At 40.9% G+C, this 20232-nt stretch overlaps 1 protein-coding gene across 3 annotated transcripts in view; it reads left to right on the top strand.

Moving 5' to 3' along the window:
- The first annotated feature begins 4847 nt into the window (after nucleotides 1-4847).
- The window catches only part of hspg2 (heparan sulfate proteoglycan 2), a 96832-nt gene continuing 81447 nt past the window's right edge, over nucleotides 4848-20232 (top strand). For all 3 annotated transcript variants that reach the window (XM_079359219.1, XM_079359218.1, XM_079359217.1), the window contains exon 1: nucleotides 4848-5253. In XM_079359219.1, coding sequence (XP_079215345.1) covers nucleotides 5185-5253 — 69 coding nt within the window. In that variant the 5' untranslated portion in view covers nucleotides 4848-5184. The remainder of the gene's footprint in view (nucleotides 5254-20232) is intronic.

Raw genomic sequence — 20232 nt, 5'->3', positions numbered from 1 at the left:
TCAAGCTGAAGTTCAGATCCAGATGAGCCATAAGACCTAACAGGCTTGTATTTGTATTTACAGGATGAATCAAAGTTATAGACCCAGATGTTGCAGAAGAAGAGCGCGTCCCAATTCAACACGTTAAAAACTAAAACTCCTCATTGTCCTTCATCCAGGCTTTTGATAGAGGTATTTAACACAAAGCTTGCCGCTCAATAAAACCTAATAGTGCCTGTTTGAAATGCTGGTGCTTCTTACAAGATACTAAAACTTATGTGTAACTAAAGGAGTGTGAACGGGAACATGTGTTTTGAAATAAGTTTGTCCTTGAATAGAAAGAGACATATGTTCCCAGCTGTCCCCTCGAGAGGTTACCCTATCTACTGGAGGATCTCAGAGACATGCAGCTCACCCTGGCTGACATACACGTCTGGTACGTTTGAATATTTCAATTCAATTTAAAAAAAACTTCATTTGTCCCCGGGGGGGGAATTCAGAAATAGATGCAGATTTGAAATGACTACATCCGTGTTAGATTTGGCCAATGGCAGCACAGTGTTTAGGCTGAATTCACAGCTATAGATGTTCCTGGATTGATGATGTTGTCTTTGTGATGCCTCTTTGATTTTGGTACAAACACAAGCTGTGTGTCTTGTAGCGACAGTCAGTGTCTGTTTCAGCCAAGACACATGACTCTATCCTTTGGGGAATGACTTGATTACATGTTGACAATAGGGAGATTCTCTTATAACAAAATACCTGAAGCCATTTGAAATTCTTTTGGTCACTCAGTCCTTTCTATTTTAAACACCAGATTATTGTGTGAGCTCATCCTCTGGTAAGAAAGTCTCCTAAAATGCTGCTAAAGGCACTTCACAGATATCGCCTGGTTCCATGTTCCCTTTGCAGATGTAAGCTGAATTTTCACCACAGTAACTTTCCTCAGAGACAAGGAGGACCCATTCAAGGAACTCAGTGTGCTTTTGCTGCAGGGTCAACCGCTGAATACAATTCTGAAGACATTCTTATTTAAGGTGTAGGTGGGTGTTGGGAGTCAGGAGGCAGGACATTACGTAAAAATGAAGACGCAGAAATGGCAGGACCAATCAACGTCCGACGCCATTAGAACAGTTTGTGACTTTGCATCAGTGCTATTTGTAGTTGGGTGAATTCACAGTATTTATAAATGAGTGCTAACGCACATACTTTCAAAAGGAAAAGAATATGATGCACGTGATGGAAAAATCGTCAACCCCCCCCGGTCTCTCCCAATGAAGTTTCCTGATTATTACTGCCTGCATTCAAACACTGGATCACTCCAACTTCACATGAACATTTGACTTTAAGGCGAGCAGAAAGAAGTCAGGGAGAAATATCAGTTGTTTGCTTTTACACATGCAGTAAGCCCCGACAATTTCAGGAAGTTTCAGGAGTTTTGTGCATGTGTGAAACCACCACGTGTCACAATGGGCAGATAATGATAACTCTAAAAACCTCAGGTTAGTTTTTATCCGACACTCTAAGTTCCCAGTTTATATGAAGAAATAACAAAAGTGTTAAATGTGCATTATGCAAAGTCTCCATTGAAAGCCTCACGACTTCTCATTTTTGGAAAACACCTTTTTGTGGAAGTTACTTGCTGAAATAAGTGTGAAAGGATGAGGACAACGTAATGTGTAGAAGAAGTCAGAGTTGAAGGGCGTCGACCCTCACTGAGAGCGGAAACTTTTTATTTGGCTGATCAATCGTCCACTGTCACAGCTGTTCCCTACAGCTGCACAGTCCAGCTCCCGTTGGCTTAAACCCACTAAGCTACGCTAAATGTAATAGACAGTGCCGGCTGGGCCTGGAGTGAGTCATCTGACATCTTCAGCAACACAAGAGTGGGAGTCATCAGATTTGAATCAAAGGTCGCTGCTAAACTTAAAGTAAGGAATGACCGTCCGTGTCCTCCATGGATGAAGTTTTTTCTCAGAATGGACATAAAACGTTTAGATAAAGCTGACAGTATATTCAACAGTCTACCCCCAAATTAATCCGAGTTTACCTACTGTGTAAACATTTGCACCAATAATTAGCCACTGAACATCTGATTATGTATGGAAGCTATGGTTGAAAAGTACTAGACTCTACACTAAACACCAATAGATGGTGTTCATGAGTCACAGAGCGGAGGATGCAGAAGTATCCTCTGCATTTTGTTAAAGGCCACTGTGGTTTCAGGACCTATAATAATGCTTTAACTAAACATGTCAGACACAAATTTTCCACTTCTATTCTGCTGACAGGATGCGAGGGAGGAGTCCTTAAATCACATCGCTGCGGTCAGCGGGATGCTTCCAGTGTGTATTCACGGTCGAGAGCCGAAGTGATCTCTCTGTGGTATTCAAGAGTAGTCTAAAGAGAACTGGAACAAACGTCTGCTCGAAGGACTTGTGATTCAGTCTCAGCGTCCCCCTTTGGGTTTATTTGATCTCACATGGACATGGCAACCAATAGAAGTCACTTTTTTCATATTTGTAGAGAAACAGTGAATGACTTTATCAGTCAAAAGAAAGCTGGATATTGGATAGATAATGTCGTGTTACTGTAAAAAAATTCATGTTAGTCTTTGTGTCTGTAAGTTCCTGTTTGAAATAAGCAGAACAGTAATAGAATCTACCTGAGATTGAAGTTGCATCCCTGGTTTCTCCTCATGGCAAAAGGATTAAAAAAAAACGGTCCTCCTGCTTCTCTTAAAAAGTCAAACATGTCCCTCACTGTGAATCTTAACCGTGAAAAATGTGAACACTGGCTGTGTATGCAGTGTACTATCAACCACCTCGCCTAACGCCTACAGTACCTGCCAGTAATAACAGGCATTAAAAATAAGTATTTACAAAAAACCAAGCTTCTTCCTTGTGCTCTGGTTTGCATAGAGATGCATAAGTACTTTTTAAGGTTTATTTTTTTAAATGCCAAAAAGGATCGGATTCAAACCTGGGCCGCCTGCTTGTAGGACTTCAGCCTCTGTTCATTGGGCTAGCACCACATAACCACTGGCTACCGACACCCCAAGGATTTAGGATTTTAATTCCATAATTACACAACCACACATGAGCTTTGATCAGGTGAGGTAATGAAAGGTTGAAACATCAGGTGTGCTGTTTTGGGACAACACAGTTGCGTATTTTAATGAGAAACAACTAGTAAATTCTTATGTAGACATTGCTGTATAATCTAATTAGTTTGTGAGAATGCAACTCTCACAATAGCTTCACGACATACCGACCACCATGATAAGCCCAATCTGTCCATCTCTCCTTTTAGCCTAGTTTGGCGAACACATGAGAACAGCTCCTCTCTATTTTTATTCTGGGTTCAGCTTTTTAATTGGAAACAGCTGTTCTCACAAATCTCTGTTACAGTATGATGTTAACACTGAATGAACAGACACACAGTCCTGTTCACAGATCCTCGTGTCAGGATTTTAAAAACATTTCACTTTTTGGTTTATCCTCGTGACATTTCGGGGACGGTAAGACAACACAGGGACTTTCATTACTCCCCTCCAGTTCGTGTTGTAATACACATTATCAGTCCAGTAGAGGGCGCTTAATGCTAAAATATGCCACTGTTAGCCACATAGGTCCCCTTTAATTTAGTTTCAAACAGCATAGATTTTCTGCCAAAACAATCTTGACTGTTGACTGAATGTCCAGGAGCTTCAATACTACTTTTATTTAACATTTATTAATGAAGTGAAGAGTCGAGTGCAGCTGAACAACATCTCATTCAGGACTTTTAAAATGTTTGACCTGAGGGCACGAAAAGGAAACAAAAGACATGGATGTTTAAATGAAAATGACAACTTCCAGCTTTCTTTTTTTTTTTCAATGTTAATGCGTCATTCATGAACTGTATATGCAAACAAACAAACAAACAATGGGGCCATCATACAACTCTTTTTAAACCTCTATAGTTAAGTCCCTGCAGAAGAAGCATTATTATATAACTATTATATTACGATACAAAGGAATACCAGAACATGGCCTCCCTTTATTTATTCACTGTATTAATCTTATTAAATATTATTTAATGAGATTAAGACAAAGATTAATACAATGCAGCAGACACACACACACACACACATTCAAGCATACAAGATACAACAACATACAAGCATATAAGCAATAAGGCAACCGAACAAAAATGTACTTGATATAATGATTATTTTTAATGCACTATTCTTAAAAACTTTCAATATTCATACATCTTATTATGACAATACACAACATTTTCATGTGAACTGCTGTGACGTCATCCTGGCTGTCTTGGTGTTGTTGTTGGCCAAAATCTGCTTTTTTTTGGGGGGGGGGGGGTGATGCTTTATGTGATGTGTAACGCTGATATGAAGTAAAGCGTATTAAAGTACAGAGAGAAGCATCGTCTTAGCCTTCACTCATAGAGTTATAGCTTTCCAGTTTTCCTATGATTCTTTATTGTACACACCAAAATGAATTACCTATTAACAGTAAGGCTACATTGATGCTACATTACTTTGACATAATCCAAACTTCTTCGTACTTCATCTCGTTCAGAAACGGTTTAAGAAGTACCACAGACGGACGTGTTATCCGTCCGTGGACTCAGTGGGGTAAAACACCACGAAAGCATCAATGTCTCCGGCCTCGACGCACGTGAGCAGTGCGTGGTCGTGGGTCTACGAGGTGGCGTCTCCCCCGCACAGGGATTATCTGTCTTCTCTTTCAGCACTCCCTGAATTCCATTCCGCCTTTTACTTTTCCTGTAGCTCTCTCTCTCTCTCTCTCTCTCTCTCTCCCTCTCCCTCTCGCTCTCTCTCTTTCTCTCTCCCCTGCTCTGTCCCAGCTCAGGACTTCCCAGTGACTTTGCAGGACTGCACTCAGACGCACACAAGTCCCAACTTTCGGTGTGCACGAGCGAGGAGGACAAAAGTGTGGAGTCTCTTTCAAATAACAAACAAACAAACAAACAAACAAGCGCGTAAAAATCGGATCTCTTTTTGAACCTGTTGATGAAGTCCCGCCGGGTGTGGGGCGCAGAGGAGCAGCAGTCCGGGTTTCTTCACACACACAGAGAAAAAGTCTGAAAAAAGGTGCACCACTCCACTGAAGGACCTCGGGTTTTTTTTTTTCTTCTTTTCTCCCCTGCAATCTCCAGCCTGTGCTGGGTTGGTGGAAAATGGGCACTCCGACTACTTCGATCTGTGGACTTACCTTCTGTTTGATACTCACATGCCAGCTTGTTACTGTAAGTGAGCTCAACTTCACCCTTTCTCTTCACTTTTTGTTTCTCTCTCCCTCCACGCAGAGCACTAAGCTGTTCAATCTCTCAGGGGTCAGGTCAAAGTAACAAATCAGTGCTTTATATGTCATGTCGAAAGGCATAGTGTGTTGATGGTTTCTATTTATGTTCAGTAAATAGTGGTGTGCCTGTGCAGGGCTGCTCGCATGTATGTGGGCTGTTTTAAAGGATTCTCAGCTCACTCTGTCACATCAGCATGTGCAGTTAAGATGCTTTTAAAAAGTAATCTGACAAACTAGAAGCTGCTGTTGAGTGAAGCTGGGCTAAGTTTGTCCATAGATACATGCTATTCATAGTCTCTCTGGAGTCCTCAACTCCTGAAAACCTCCTCAAACTCAAGTCAGTCTGCACTGATTACACATGGAGTTGATTTTACACGTGATATTGTGAGTGTGTTTAAGAAAAATGGCTTTTACTTGAGTTTTTCTCAGTAGTGTCCTAAATCGGTTGAAATAACTTTTTGTCTTTCTTATTAATGCTGAGCTTTTATAATTCCTTCCAGGAGTATTTATAAATAATAAATGAAAAGTGTGATTGGGTCAAACACTTTATGACACTGCGCCAAAATGATTTTTTTCCCTTTATGTTTTATTCATTCAAACTACACTACTATAATATGTGCTTTAGAAATACTGATTACGCTCATTTGTTCTATTGGTTTGAAAATGTGGCATCTTAAATGTGCAAGACAAGTTTTTGTTTCTAAGATTCGGTCCTCAAATTTCCAATGTTGACAAAAATCTGATAACGTTGAACTCACAGTTATGAGAAATTAGAAGCAGCGAATCTTCATATTTTAGAAGTTGGACTCGTAAAACGTTTTGCATTATAAATGATTGTAATGAAAAGCTGTAATGAGTTCGACTACGGTGCACTACTGCTATTTTTTCCAGCATAATAAATGACATACCAGTCTTATATACTTTTAACCAGCTATATGGGGAGGTGTGAATCATATGGATGATGATCATCGTCTTGCTGCTGGGAATAGATGCCCCCCCCCAACCCCCACCGCCCTTCTCCACCCTCTCAAAATCCAGTCTGCTCTTTCACCTTTGTGCCCTCTAATAAACAGAGCTGTCATGGTTGAGATATCTGCGACTCCTCAGTGTTGATGTGATCTGAAGGGGAGCTTTTTTTTTTTTTTTTTTTTTAAATATTATTTTGAACGATGGGGCATCAGTGAGGCGGCCAGCAGACATAAATCTTACACCTGCCGGATAGAAGAGGATATGAGCTGTGATATTCCAGACGTTTGAAAAGCTTTATGCTGATGACTCTAAGGTATATTTAACATCCCGCGGTGACATGCGATGGAGTGCCAAGCTTTCTTCTGCGGATGAAAATGATTTATACACTTTGTCGGGTCACAAAGTTAAATAAAAGTTCATCTAGTCCGCGTTATTTGTCAGTAAGTCTAGTTCTGCTCGAGGTTTCGGCCTGTTTAAAAGGTCATTTTTCTCAGAGTAACTGTTGGGGAATGCTTGCTCTATTTGTCAAAGTGTTTTTGATACTTAGATTCACTTTAGATTGTTTGTATTGGAGAGACATTCAGAGACATAAGAGAGGAATGAAGGCATCCAAAATAGCAGACAAACTGCTATGTGTACGTTTGGACTTCACCTGCAGTGGTCGATCATTGAACTCAAGAAATGAACATTGGGTGCTATGGGAATTCTATTTTTGTTGCTGTGATATCAAATCAGGTATATATGTAATTCTGATTTTTATCAAAGTTTAAAATTCAGGTATCATGACGACCCTCGTTTGCTCATTATGGAGTAATGTTGGGTAAACCTGCTCTTTGTATTAAGTTTTATGAGATATCTGGTGTTGTGATTTGGTGCCATGTAAAAAAAAAGAAAAAGAAAAAAGAAAGCTTGGGTGATTGATCAGTTGCACCCTCAAAGACAACACTAGTTCTTTATCTTCATTCTCATCGATCCACAAAAATCCCTCCGGTCCCCAGAGCGCTACCTTCCCCTGACACGAAGGGGTGAAAGGAGACGTCCTCCACACTTTAACCCCAGTGTGATTGACTACCAAGCCAACAATAATATCGTAATGAAATTATCTGGATCCACAAGCATCTGTTTCTTGCGTTACGACTTTGAACTACAGCAGGCGGACTCTCTGTCTCTCTTGATTCAATTACGCACACGTTCTGGTGTTACTATGGGCCCTCCTCTCACCCCCGCTGGAATGTCAGGGTCATGCGCATCAACTCAAACAATCAAAGTCAATAAAAACTCTCAGTGGGTAAGAGGTCTTAATAATAAATGAGCCCCCGCTTAGCCTGCTGTGAACCACCAGCATGTACATGTGTGAGAAATGATTCGAGCCATTGTTCTTACGCCATAATGTTCAATAAATCCTGGAGAAAATGACCTCTGAAGCAATCTGATCTGAGTGTGTTGTAGACCTGAAGATGGGTTGACCTGGTCTTACTTGATCCTAAATAAGTGAGTGAGGCCACTTTGTTTTCTTGCTGTATGACATCAGACCTTCGCTGATAATGTTGGCACAGTGATCTCTCCCAGTATAGACTGTCATAAGTGTCCCTTGACTTCATCGGGGGTTGGTGTGTGTTGGGGGAAGGGCGCCCTGGATTCCTATAACTCTACAGACAGAAGAGCGCGTGTCATCGGTGTAAAGATCCGTCTTTCTCTTCCATGCGTTTAACTCGGCCCTTCCATTTGCTGCTCAATATTCTGCATCAGTTAATTCTGATGACGTGTTGAGTCTCTGCTGGGTGATGCATCGGCTCTGCTCGGTGGTTGGCGCTCTGTGTGTGGCGATCCGACTGCCTGCTGTTTAATTCCCATTCAGACTCAACGAGCTCCCACTCTATGGAGTTGCAAAGCACAGCAGTGCAAACACCGGCTCCACTCCACAGTTTGAACAGTAGATCAAGCCCGCCCTTCTTCCAGACCTATTCACATAATTGCCTGAAGACTGGCTCTGGTAAACATTGCATTGTTGAATTATAGCCCCAGGAGAGAGGCCATCCTGGCTGGAGGGACAATGCTGCACAGAGGTAGCTCGCCCCCTCCTCAAGCACACTGGCACATATGGAGCGCAGGCCGGCGGGCTGGCATTTGTTGACTCTGCAGTGAGGTGTGACTCAGGCCAGTGCAGGGGTCAGGGAGGTGAACCTGACTCTGTTTCTCAGTTCAGCAGGACTTCCTTGTGATTTATTCAAAGCCAAGTTTAGCTCCCACTGCAAACTCTTCACTTCTAAATTGCACGTGTTGTTCTGTCTGCTGCTCTGCTTTCAGTAATCTCACTACTTGATGTCATATTAAACACTTTGCATGACTTTTGTTCTATGGTAAAAGCTGTGATGTGTAAAATGAATAAAAACAAACATTTGTTCAGCATTTTCTTCATCCTTTCTGTGTGTGTACTTCTCCTCTGATACAATGGCTCCATTAAGTACAGATGATGAAAATATTCTTTTCAACTTTATACCTCTTGGCCCCCCTACAGAGGAGTGAGCCGAAGCTCTGCATTGATGAAACATGTAGCTCAGTTTGTATGAAAGAGGCACACCCCATATACTTAACTCAAAGAGACTAAGCCTGGTGTAAATCCTTAATGATGACGTGGAGCTGGCAGTCATTGGTTTCTATTCATTTTATGAATTAAACTGTTAACAGGCTGACATGTAGACCTGTAGTGTCACTCTGTCCGCTGTTAAAGTAACTGTGCCATAATGCAGTGTTGGCTTTTCACATTGATTTGCATTTAACTCCCATTTCACCCAAAACAATCCGTGACTTGAAGAAAGGTTTGGAAATTGTAAGATGAAATACGTTGGGTATGCATATTGTTCTTTGCAGCTAGCTTGATTATGCAAAAATATCCATTTAAATGTCTATCTTTTCTTTTTCATGTTCTGAGCCCTTACCTAGTTTGCAGCCTTGCAGTATGGTGGAGTTATTAGGATGTATCCACTGCAGGGATCTTTTTCAAGGAACTGTATTTTTCTGGTCACCTCATAAATAAGAGTGATGCGTGTTCTGTGATGCAAAGCAAGAATTTAGATTGCAGAGATGCATCAAAGCCTAAAGAATGATTCAAACACATCTGTTTTTTGTTTTTTTCTCTGACACCAACCTTGCACAACTTCTGTCTGAATAAGCCGTGGTGCTCTGTGGCTGCAGGAGCGTTGCCCTTTCATGCCCGACTTTGCGTCCGTGTCGGACAAGAAGAGCCGACTCCAAACACAGCTGCACCTCAGCTGGTACAGCAGCAGCAGCAGCGCCTTGCATGTGCTGACATGAGCTCACATACTCCTGAGTACCGCTTTTTGTAACTAGAGTCCCACACTTTCCATTCACACCTCCTCACACAGTCAGATTTCTCTTCTTGAAGCATGACGCTGTGAGCGTTTTACAGACTTTTTTTTTATCCTCCTCAGATTCGTCTGAAGCTTCACATCTTTATGATAGAAATATAATCCTCCTCTCTGATGTTTTCACACGTTTTTTAACATCAAACTTTTTTCGATTAATTCCGCTGCTTTTTAATTTCTTCTTTGACAACCTGTTAGATGGAGCAGACCTCCAAAGATTAAATGTAAAATAATGCTTTTACTCTTTTTTCTTTGACCATTCTTGTTTAAAAATTGCTGTGTGATCATTGAAGTGTGGAAGCTGTGCAGCTTTTAAAAAAACAGGCCCAGACTGTGAGGCAATAACTCACGTCCTGCAAGATGCTCAATGACTATTCCTTGTGTGAATAATTCAATCAGAAAGCGGACCCCTTTTGTTCTGCAATATGTAATTATTTATATTTAGAGGTATTGATAACCAACTATCTCATGAACAAATGCCCTTTGGCCCTGTTGCTTAAGTGAAGCATATATCACTTTTCGTGCAATAAAGTCAGCAAGAGTTCATGGTGAGGTCACAGGATGTCCTGAGGACGCAACACAGACGACAACACAAGCAATAAAAAAACTGCTTATCCGCATAAGCTCTTTGTTGTAGTAAATCGTAACATTTCTTTTCCTGCCATTGCTTTTTCAAGGAGTTTTAGGGAGCATTTTACAAAATCTGTGGTTTTCTACTGGAAATGGTTTATGCCACTTGTTTTCTTTGGCGGGCAGGTCTTTTATTTGACGTATTTTAATGCCATTGCTTTGACTGCTCTTCTTAAAACACAGAGTTTTAAACCTATAATGAGTCTCTGAGCCTGACTTGAAACAAAAGACTGTAATAGATTTACACAGCCTCCGAATTTTACCCTTCTTAAACTGCCTTCTTCAATCTTTTCACATTGTACTTCCAAGCTTTTTCCCAGGCTGTACTGCAGCTCGCGCTCATTAGAAATTCATTGAAATGCTAAGTTAACTGTAATGCACTTTTTTCCTTTGAAGGTGCTCCTTAGTCGAGCCCTATTCAATCTGCCATTGTCTCTGCTTGCAGCATTGATGTGAAGTCACTTGGGTGTTCTTCACTCTGCTCAAGGGAGCTGCTGCATTGTCTTACATGGGCCCTCCCATCTTATATAGCTACTCTGATGGGGGTTGCTGCCCTTTGCAGGAAAGACGTTTTTGTGTCTCGTGAACTAAATAGATTTTTTTTCCAGGGTACCTAAGTTTTCTGAAAAAATGATATCGCTCTTTTCTTCTCCATTGTCTTCTAAAATCAGCGCTGACCCTGAAACCCCGTGAAGTGTTTATAAGAAATCCCACCCTGGTGTGTTATCAGAGCTTGATGATTTCTCACTCCCTGAGACTAGTAGCGCCATGCCCCCACTTCCTCTTACTGTTGGACAAGTTTGTACCTGTGAAAAAGAAAAGCTGCCATCTTTTTTTTAAGAATTTATTGTAAGCTTAGGTAGATGCAAATTCGCCTAAGCTGTTGGTAAACCCTTAATGTTCTCGGAGGGAGGTCTTTAGCAGACTTCTTCAGTGTAATGTCTCAGTGAAAAGTAAACAAAGGGAAGAACGCTGGCTTCCATCTTCTTTTAAAGCAATTCAGGTGCATGTTTGTTGGCCACATACACATCTGATGCTCTTTAGGGGCCTAATTTATGCGACCACCTCTCAAATAAAAGCTTTTAAAGCCTCTACCGCACAGGTGTTATTGATTGAGACCATGATTAGATTAGCTCTTGTAAGCTGTTAAGTTTGAACAAAGCCTTTTGTGAAAATGATTTGATGACCTTTTATCATACTTGTAGATGCTGAGAATGGATTCAGCCCAATATCTTGTTAAGACACCAAGTGCATTTTTAAGACCCCTTTCACTCATCGCTAAAATTAGCCATGAATCATAAACATTTCCACCAAGACATCATTTTAAAACTTCCCTGTGCTACACTGGCTTCGTCTGGTCAAATCTACCCACAGCTGTGATTTCAACAGGAACAACAGTTGCCAACATTTGTTTGAAGGTCAATTAGAGACAACATTTTATGACCTCTGTAGTTGTAATAGCAAGCTAGCTAAACACTAGCTAGAGTAGCGAGCTAACTCAAAAGTCGCTGGCTCTAAAGCCTACATTTACCTGTCTGAAGAACAGGTTTCTGTTTCGTAAGGACTTCTTATAGTGCTATGCTAGCACGGCACAGTGGAAGCTCGCCCTCTGACACTGCTGATACCATCTAGCCCCTGTAATGCCTCTGTTGCTACCTAAAAATCCAGCCCAGCATCACCCCTCCTACTCATTCATGCTGAATGCAAAACGTCACAGAAGCGTAAACACTGTGCCTTAAAACAGCAGTCTGAACGGAGCTAAAAATGGTCTTACAGCAAAAGCATTAACAAGAGGTATTCTGCTACATATTGTCAGCCCTTGACGCCACTTTTAATGTTTATGTGCCATATGCTTCTTGTTTGTGCGAGAGTTAATTTCTCAGGTACTGTGTCTCGGCTGTGCCCCTCACTGAGACTACAGAAGCCCTCAGGAAAGACAGGAAGAGAAGTGCTCCAGTCTGGTCTGTGTTATCATGTCAGCTGCCGTCCCCGGAGACATAACAATACTTGCACTTTGATATACAAATATCTACAAAATTGTCCACCGCCTAGGGTTCTCACAGGAGTATTTTCCTGTTTGATTCACTCGCTGTCCTGTCCTCTTTCTGCTCACCTTTCCAGTAGCTTTGTTCAGTTCAACTAATGCAGAACTCCTCACATTTTCAATGCAAAGAAACATTTATATATTATATATATATATATTTATATGAAGGTTTTTTTTTTTCTTCCCACCTGAACGCCTATTTCTCCCGTCACAAGGGAGGCAATTCAGACAAGTAATTTTCTTCATGATGAAACATCTTTTAGAGGTGAGAAAAACCAACAGGTTCATGTTTACGAAGTTGCCAGTCATCCATTGTTTTGGTGCAGTGGCTTGTGACGGTCTAAAACGTTTGTCCCCCTGCTGAGTCACCATCCTGTTAGGGAAATGAAACCTGGATTTATCTACAGAACAAGAGGACTCCACTTCCCCTGAAGCAAAGTTTATTCAGGCTTTCCTGTGTCGAGTTCAGGTGCCCTGCTCTGTTTGCTGAAATACATAATCCAGTGTATTTCTTGTTTTCCAACCCCGATATCTATTTTCTTTCCCTTTCTTAAATCTTTCCTCTCCAAAGTATGTTTACATTTGGAAATCCCCTTGATCTGTATAGTTCTTTTTAGCATTCATTACTCAAATTCTAAGTCTGTTTTGGCTTCCTATCTCTTCTCCCTCTTTAGACTTTCTTTCTGTCTGTAAAGATAAAGGCAGCTTTTTTTATTTCTTGCACAGCATGGTCTACTTTTTTTTGGATTGTGTGTCAGCTGGTCACAGAGTGTAGCTGCAAAAGTTTTCAGAACTTGGCAAGAAACACACTGGAACTAAGGATTAATGAATTCCCATGGACTTAATTATCCTATAATACAAGACCTTTTTGTTATTATTTTCTTCTCTCAGCTATAAAGTAATATATGAGTTTCCCTCGCAGTGTGTTATAACTCCACAGAAATGCTTGGTAGGAAGTACTTTCCACCCAGGTTTGCTGCTTTTGAAGATGCATGTTCCATGCCATGAGCCAAACTGTGATGTCATGGAAAGAGTCTTTGATTCGGACGCACAGGCGCTCATTCATTCACATTCTGCATTTTTAATGAAAGACAAACATAAAGCTAATCACAGAGACTTTGAACTGATCTCCGGCTGTATAAATGACTTAGACTGCATTGGAGGTGAAACGCAATGCATCCTGAAGGCTTCTTAAAGTGAATAAAGTTAGATTTAATTTTACAATGAAATCGTTCACGTAGCTAACACTGCTACTTTGTAATTGACCTTCCTTCTTTCACGTCTTTGCTACTATTCCTTTTAAGCTTAACTTGCTCGCTAACGTTTGCTAATTCATTTTTTTTGATAATTCAGACAGCAACAACAAAAGCAGGGTTCTTATTTCTAGTTGGGATTGTTAAAATTTCAATCCTAAATTCAGATTTCTGCTGAGAGAAATTGTTTGCTAGCTAGGTTACTAAGTGAGCTTAAGCTAGCTCTTTGAGTTAAAATAATATATCCGGCTCACATTCAAGTTTTCCAGCTGACACTTCTTAAACAAAAGCTTGCTGGTGTCATTGATCATGTCTTAAAATACGACCGGAAAAACGTTAGCTTCATCAGCGGTTGATGATTCATAGATGAAAGGAGAAGCATTGTTCTTGCAACAAAGTGTGGAGCTAGTTATTTCCTATCTCAGTATGATTTGGGAAAAAGGAAGGATAAGGCTATATTTAGTATAAAAATAAAATAAAAACATCACCCATACAGCTTGAAAATGTAACACTGAATGAGGTGTTGATCTTCACAGCTTTAAGGACTTCCACTGAAGGTAAAACTGGAAATCAAGCAGCTGATAAGAGAGGAATGTGGACCATGTCGGTGGCTGAGCGTTTGATAAATCACAGCTTCTTGTGTGCTGCTGGAAACCATCATCAGAGAGCCGCCTGATCATTTTCAAATACACTTCTGTGACAGCAGGTCCAGATAGTCGTGAGAAAGAAGCACAGTAAAGCATTACAGATTGTATCATTATTCATGCATTGCCAACTAAATAGAAATAATTGCATCTGACTGCAGGACTTCCACACTGTCTGAAGGAGTCTAGCATCAGTCATGTGCCCAGAGGCTTGACAGTCGGCAGGAGTTGGTAAGGCAAGGCGAAGTTCTGTGGTTTTTGACTAAAGTGGCTGTATATAATTTCCTCTCCACCCAAACCATCTGTTGATCCCCAGGAATGAAGAGTCATCTAAATGCTGTAGCTTAAAACTCTGTTTATTTGCCTCTGGAAGTTGCAGTTTAACGTTTGAACAGCTAAGGCAACGGTAGAGACACATGCACATGATAAACCATCAGAAATCTATTTGAAAACTGTCTTTGAACCCAACCAAACGTTCATCACTGGAGGCATGAGTCAGTCTGCGCTCCCAGTTAGGATGCACAGATTACAGTAAGTGGTGACCACCAGTGATGTCTTTGCATCGCCACATCACTCAAGGTCAAGTTATGTGAACAGCAGGGGAGTCAGTACTACCATTAAGACTTAAACCTTTCCTTGAATTGTAAATGATTAGTAATAGCTGTATAGTTTACACATCTATTAGTGCATGGATCAATAGTTTAATAGCAGTATGATAGTGAAGCACTCAATCGGCTAAATTCACACATACACAAAACAGAAATTTCAGGACTTGCTGCATGTGTGACTGCAAGCTGACAATGTTTTCAACACAATTTTACCATTAATTTTTCAACAAACATAATCAACTCTTAACAGAAACAACCCATTGAAAAATCTTGAAAAGCTCTGTATAGTGTTTAATATAAGAATACACTAGGAGCATAGATACAGTATGTCCTCAAACAGCAGCTGTGTTTTCTTTGAAAGTCAACACAGCTTTTAAGATATTGGTTAAATTTGACATGCATAATAAGACCATTTCAGATGTTTGCCCTTCATCTCTTTTTATAACCATGTGAGGTACACATATTGGTTTTGCTGATCTAAATTAGAGATCTTGGTCGACCTTGATGTTTTTCATCAGATACAGTCGATGCCTCTCTCTCCCGCTCGTCTTCATGCAGCCGGCACCTCCGGCCAAGCCAGGCAATTCTTGCTTCAAGAGGAGTAATTAAATGGTTCTTCCCCTGAACTCGGGGTTTGTATGATTTATATGGATTGTGAGCACATAAGGAAGGATCTCTCAGCTGTGCCAGGGCAGAGAGGGCTTCCCTTCCCCACCAGGCTTCACCTGCTGAGACTCTATTATGACCTTGTCCTGGGTACAAGGGGTGAAGATGGGTTTACACTGCAGGGCTACAATTATGCACACGCCCTGGACCACAGTCCGACTCTCTTGCACAAAACTCCATTATGTGGTTTGTGCAACGGGTAAACTGCAGTCTGTTGTTTCACCAGGGCCTTCCTGGTGCAGAAATAATGGAAAACAAGATCTGAGGGAGATAAAAGTAGAATGAGAACAGAGTTGTTTTTTCATGCCTTTTTTTTTTTGTTATTTTGAACAAGTCAGCTAGACAGGCAGAGATTAGGGTCTAATCAGCACTGGTGCTGTGTCTCTGAGGGCAAGTCAGCACTAATGCTGCGGCCCAGAGGTGGAGCTTATTTCTGATATCGTATTTCAATCTATAATATAAGTCTTGACTGGAAAAAAAAGTACATTTAGCCATTGTAAATATTCAGCGCTAGACCTGTTCTATCTCGCTGCCTGTGTCACACAGCTGTCAGACGCCAGGAAAGCCTTCTCTTTTTTTTAAGTCTTTGAGAACCTTTGAATTATGTGTGTGCAAGTTCGGACTTACATTTTGAGCGGCAACTTAGAAAAGGCCGCGTGGATCTGTGGAAACTGAAATGTGAAACATTGCTGCATGAGGCAAAGTTTTCTGCATCCTAAACATTATGAATAAGAACTTTCCAAAAAAAAACAACAACATGTGAACAAAATCATTAATGCCGAACATTTATGATATTCTGATGTTGTCAGTCATGGCTCATCTTGCCTGCTCAGCCCTCCTGGGCAGGATTACTTGGATTTAGTATTGGCTGGCATGAATGCCTTGGCTGCATCACTGGGTTCATCGGGTTCATCTGATAAAATATAAGCAAAATGAATCAGAATTTATTTTAGTCATGTAAAAATGTTGCTGTGTTGTGGAAAAGTTTGCCACAAAGCAACTGTCACTGATGTTGGATTGAGTAATGTAACCAATTCCAGTGAAAGCTGAGTCTCAAATTTTCCCTTTTCTGCCCTTTTTTTAAGCTTTGGAGGTCATGACATTTTGCTTGTGCTGGCTTGTCCATTAGCACAGCGATGAGTCAAACATAAAAGCTGACTGTAGCTAGTTTCCCTGCCTCTCTCCGGTGCCCGAATGGTTCACCTCGCTGATTAACCACCAGAGCTAGGTGCATTTTCACACGAACACAGTGGCCCCCTCATCTATAATTACCTCTTATTATAGAAGGAAGTGTATCCCTCACATCTGCTTCCAATGAATGGCCAGGTTATCCCCCCCATGCTTTCTTGTATTATTGCATAAACTCCTGGCAAACAGATGTCTGTGTCGGAGTGAGTACACCTTCAAATTAAGGCCTGTCGTTGACTTATGAGGACAGGTGAAATTAGTCTGTCAACTATTTGGAGGGAGATACTCCCAGACTTTGTTTATGGTTGTCAGATGTCGGCCCTCGGGTTTGTTGTATAGTTGATACGAAGCCAAACACACACTCTTATGTGTGTACATCTTAAAGGAAGGGTGTCATTAAAGCAAATTAGCAGTTAAAGATTCAGAGTCATTTCAAAACTGACCATGTAAAAATGATACATGGCTGTTTTTGGGGACTGACATACGATGACATACGTTTATGCAGAAACTATATAATAATCGTTCCCAGCATTAATGGAGTAAAGGCTCCAGTGTAACAGCAACACCTTTTCTCATTTAAGTGCCGACTTTTATGTCCTGCTTCTGGCTTACCGTAACAGGAGCCCCTTACAAAGCTAAGGACTGCATGGGAGCATTATTAAACCAGCACTTCTGAAGGTGCAATAAGTAGCCTCGATAAAAGGTTTGTGGTTTTAATTAGGCATTATTACTCATTAGTTTAGACATATAAGAATATTATGGCGTGTTTCCAATTTAGTCACTTACATGAAAATACATTTACTCTTAGTAACAAAATAGACGGCGCCAGTGGAATATAAATGTCGTGTATACTCACAGTCATATCTATCAACAGATTTAACCTGTAAGGGCCTGTGTCCATGAAGGCTTTTTTTGCTCTGGCAGCACTCGACTTCAGAGTGATTTCCCCTCCTGCACTTGAAAGTTGGATTGCAGTGCTGCTGCTTCCCTCGGTACAGACCGTACAAGTTTAAAACTTGCTTTTACTAAAGGAAAATTCATGAAGAAAACTTAAAAATAGTGTAAGGGAATTGTGTCCTGGCATGAGAAGCAGCTCTATACCTGGAAATGGTACCCTCATTAAGACAAGTCAGAGTTAAGTTTCTCCTTCGCCATTGCTGTAGACAAAGCGTGTAACAGAAGTCACAGTTTTCTTGATTTCGATTGTTTTCAAATGATAGCCGATCGTTTTTTGACGATGGCATCGTAGGAGGTTTAATGAAAAATGAACGAAGACTCATAACTAAGAAACTACGACAGCTATATCATTTTGGTTACGAGTGTGACACTCGTTACTTTGCTTTCAGGAGAAACTTCTAAAAAAAAAAAAACGTCATTATTAAAATGCTGATTAGTGCAGATCTCTTTAATGAAGTGCAACATCTATAATTATACACGTTTTGATTGAATGTCTGATTTAATCACCTTATCTAAACCCAAGTCTTTAATCTCAGTCCAAACCAATATTAGTCAAAGCAGGCTTGGTACAGATTTGTTTTCATCATTACTTTCAATTATAGGTCGTAAATCGAGCTCAATCTGTGATACTGCAGATTTGAAGAAGCAACAAGGACAAGATGGAGGTTATTAAACATCAACGCTTTTTCTGAGTGTGCACCATTGTCTTCAGTCACATGAACTATCTAACCGCACAGGAACTTATGACGAAGGCGTTGAGATTTTCCATGCTGACAATTTGCTAACCCATAATAACTCCTTGAGATCTGGTCTATTTGTGTCTCTTACGTTGTACCGAAAGCTGTGTGTTTAGGTATTGTTCTGCTCTTACCGTGCAGTTTATTTTCAGACTATCTTCTGGAGGAAGGATAAGAGAAGTAAAGGAAGTGTTTAATTTATCTTAGGGACTTTATCTGGCTCCTAAAGCGTAAGATCCAGCAGGCGTGGTCCTGTCGGGGGGGAATTCCTTTCCTAAACTTCTTCAGGGAACATGGGACGGCTGTCGGGCTTACTGAAACACTCTTTCATCACACTTGCTACCAGATATACATGCTACTGGATTTAGCAACACTGCCAAAAATACCGCCTACTGTTTACGGGCTGTTTAAACAAGCTTTAAAATGTGAAATTTATTGCCTCGTTTTATGAATCTGTTTGTTCCTGAGTGGTTCGTTTGTTTGAATCAATCTGTGAATCATGCCATTTGAAGTCACATCATAGCCTGCAGCTATTCATGCTGACGGATAAAGTGGTGAATGATCCCTGCAGGGAAACAGTCTAGACAGGAAGAGTCCAGGTCTAGGTGAGCTTACAGTATATACTGCAGGTTCTTTTGCTGATACAGTCAGTAATAAAATACAGAATGTCATAGCTTTTAAGCATGAGTCACACGGACATGTTTTATCTCAGGTTCAACGGGATAAGTGGTGGTGATTAATGGAAAACCCATTAAAGAGCAATAAATGCCAACCAAATTCATTCTTTCAGGCTCTGTGTTTTATTGGTATAAACAGCGATAGTTGTGATCTGTGAGTTTGTGAATGTATTTGAATGTCGTGGCATGTTTTCCTTGTGTTTGCTAAGACACAGTGGAAGACACCAGGCCTGCAAAACTGAAGATGATGTAGGGAAACTCCAAGGCGTCTCAAGAGGCTCTTGTTGAGCCCCTTGTTGACCTTGGACAAAAGTAATGATGGGATTGCTCTTTATCTCCCATCCAACAGCTTTTCCCTTGGCACTCATTCATATCCATATCTTCATCCTGCACTCTCAGAGTTTGCTTATTCAAAGGCTGCTGTGAGACTTGCCGGCTTGGATTTCCATACATGCTTCTGAGGTCGGAGGCTCTGCAGCAGCGTAAGGAAGTTCTTGTGCAAGTGATCAACTGTTAAGTTGAAACAACAGCTGACAAAACTTGTTCAAAGTTAAAGCCACGTTATTTTTCTCTTCCCAGTAATGGGGGGGTTGACTGACTGCTTCTCTCTTGAGGTATTGGAATGAAACTGGGAAGGCAAGTTTTCAGCTTTTCTAAGGTTTACTAGATTTAAATATTGAAAAGATGAAATTGAAACATCACCCTTTTGGAAAAGCCATACGTTACCTTTAGTTGTACAGGTAAACTTATCCTCTTTTTATGGTTGGGTTTTTTTGACCAGCTAAATAAAAACGCGTAACACCTTCAGAAATCCAGACTCCCCATCACCCGGAGTCCCGAAATCCTTCTTCTTGAACCAGCCTCCAGAACACAATCCAGTTCTTTGCAAGTGTCCTGCCCCTTGATCCTTTGTCAGAGGTCGACGGAGGAAATCTAAATCAAGGGGGGTTTTTTTCAAGGGGAACCAATCAGAATGAAGGCATTTGATGCCGACAAAGTGGGCACCTGATCCCCTCTCACATGTCGAAACCAATCATCGGCTTCAGGAATGTTCACATTTCTGTGCTTTAGGGTATCGTAAAAGAAGGTGAGCTTGCTGGCTTCCTGAAGTGTGGTAAAGGTTTTCCTTGATCCTTGGATTGCACAAAATAAATGACTTCCTTC

This window comes from Symphodus melops (assembly GCF_947650265.1).
Source record: "Symphodus melops genome assembly, chromosome: 13".
NCBI lineage: Eukaryota > Metazoa > Chordata > Actinopteri > Labriformes > Labridae > Symphodus > Symphodus melops.
Note: the sequence above shows the minus strand (reverse complement) of the source record. Positions and strands in the feature narration are given on the sequence as shown.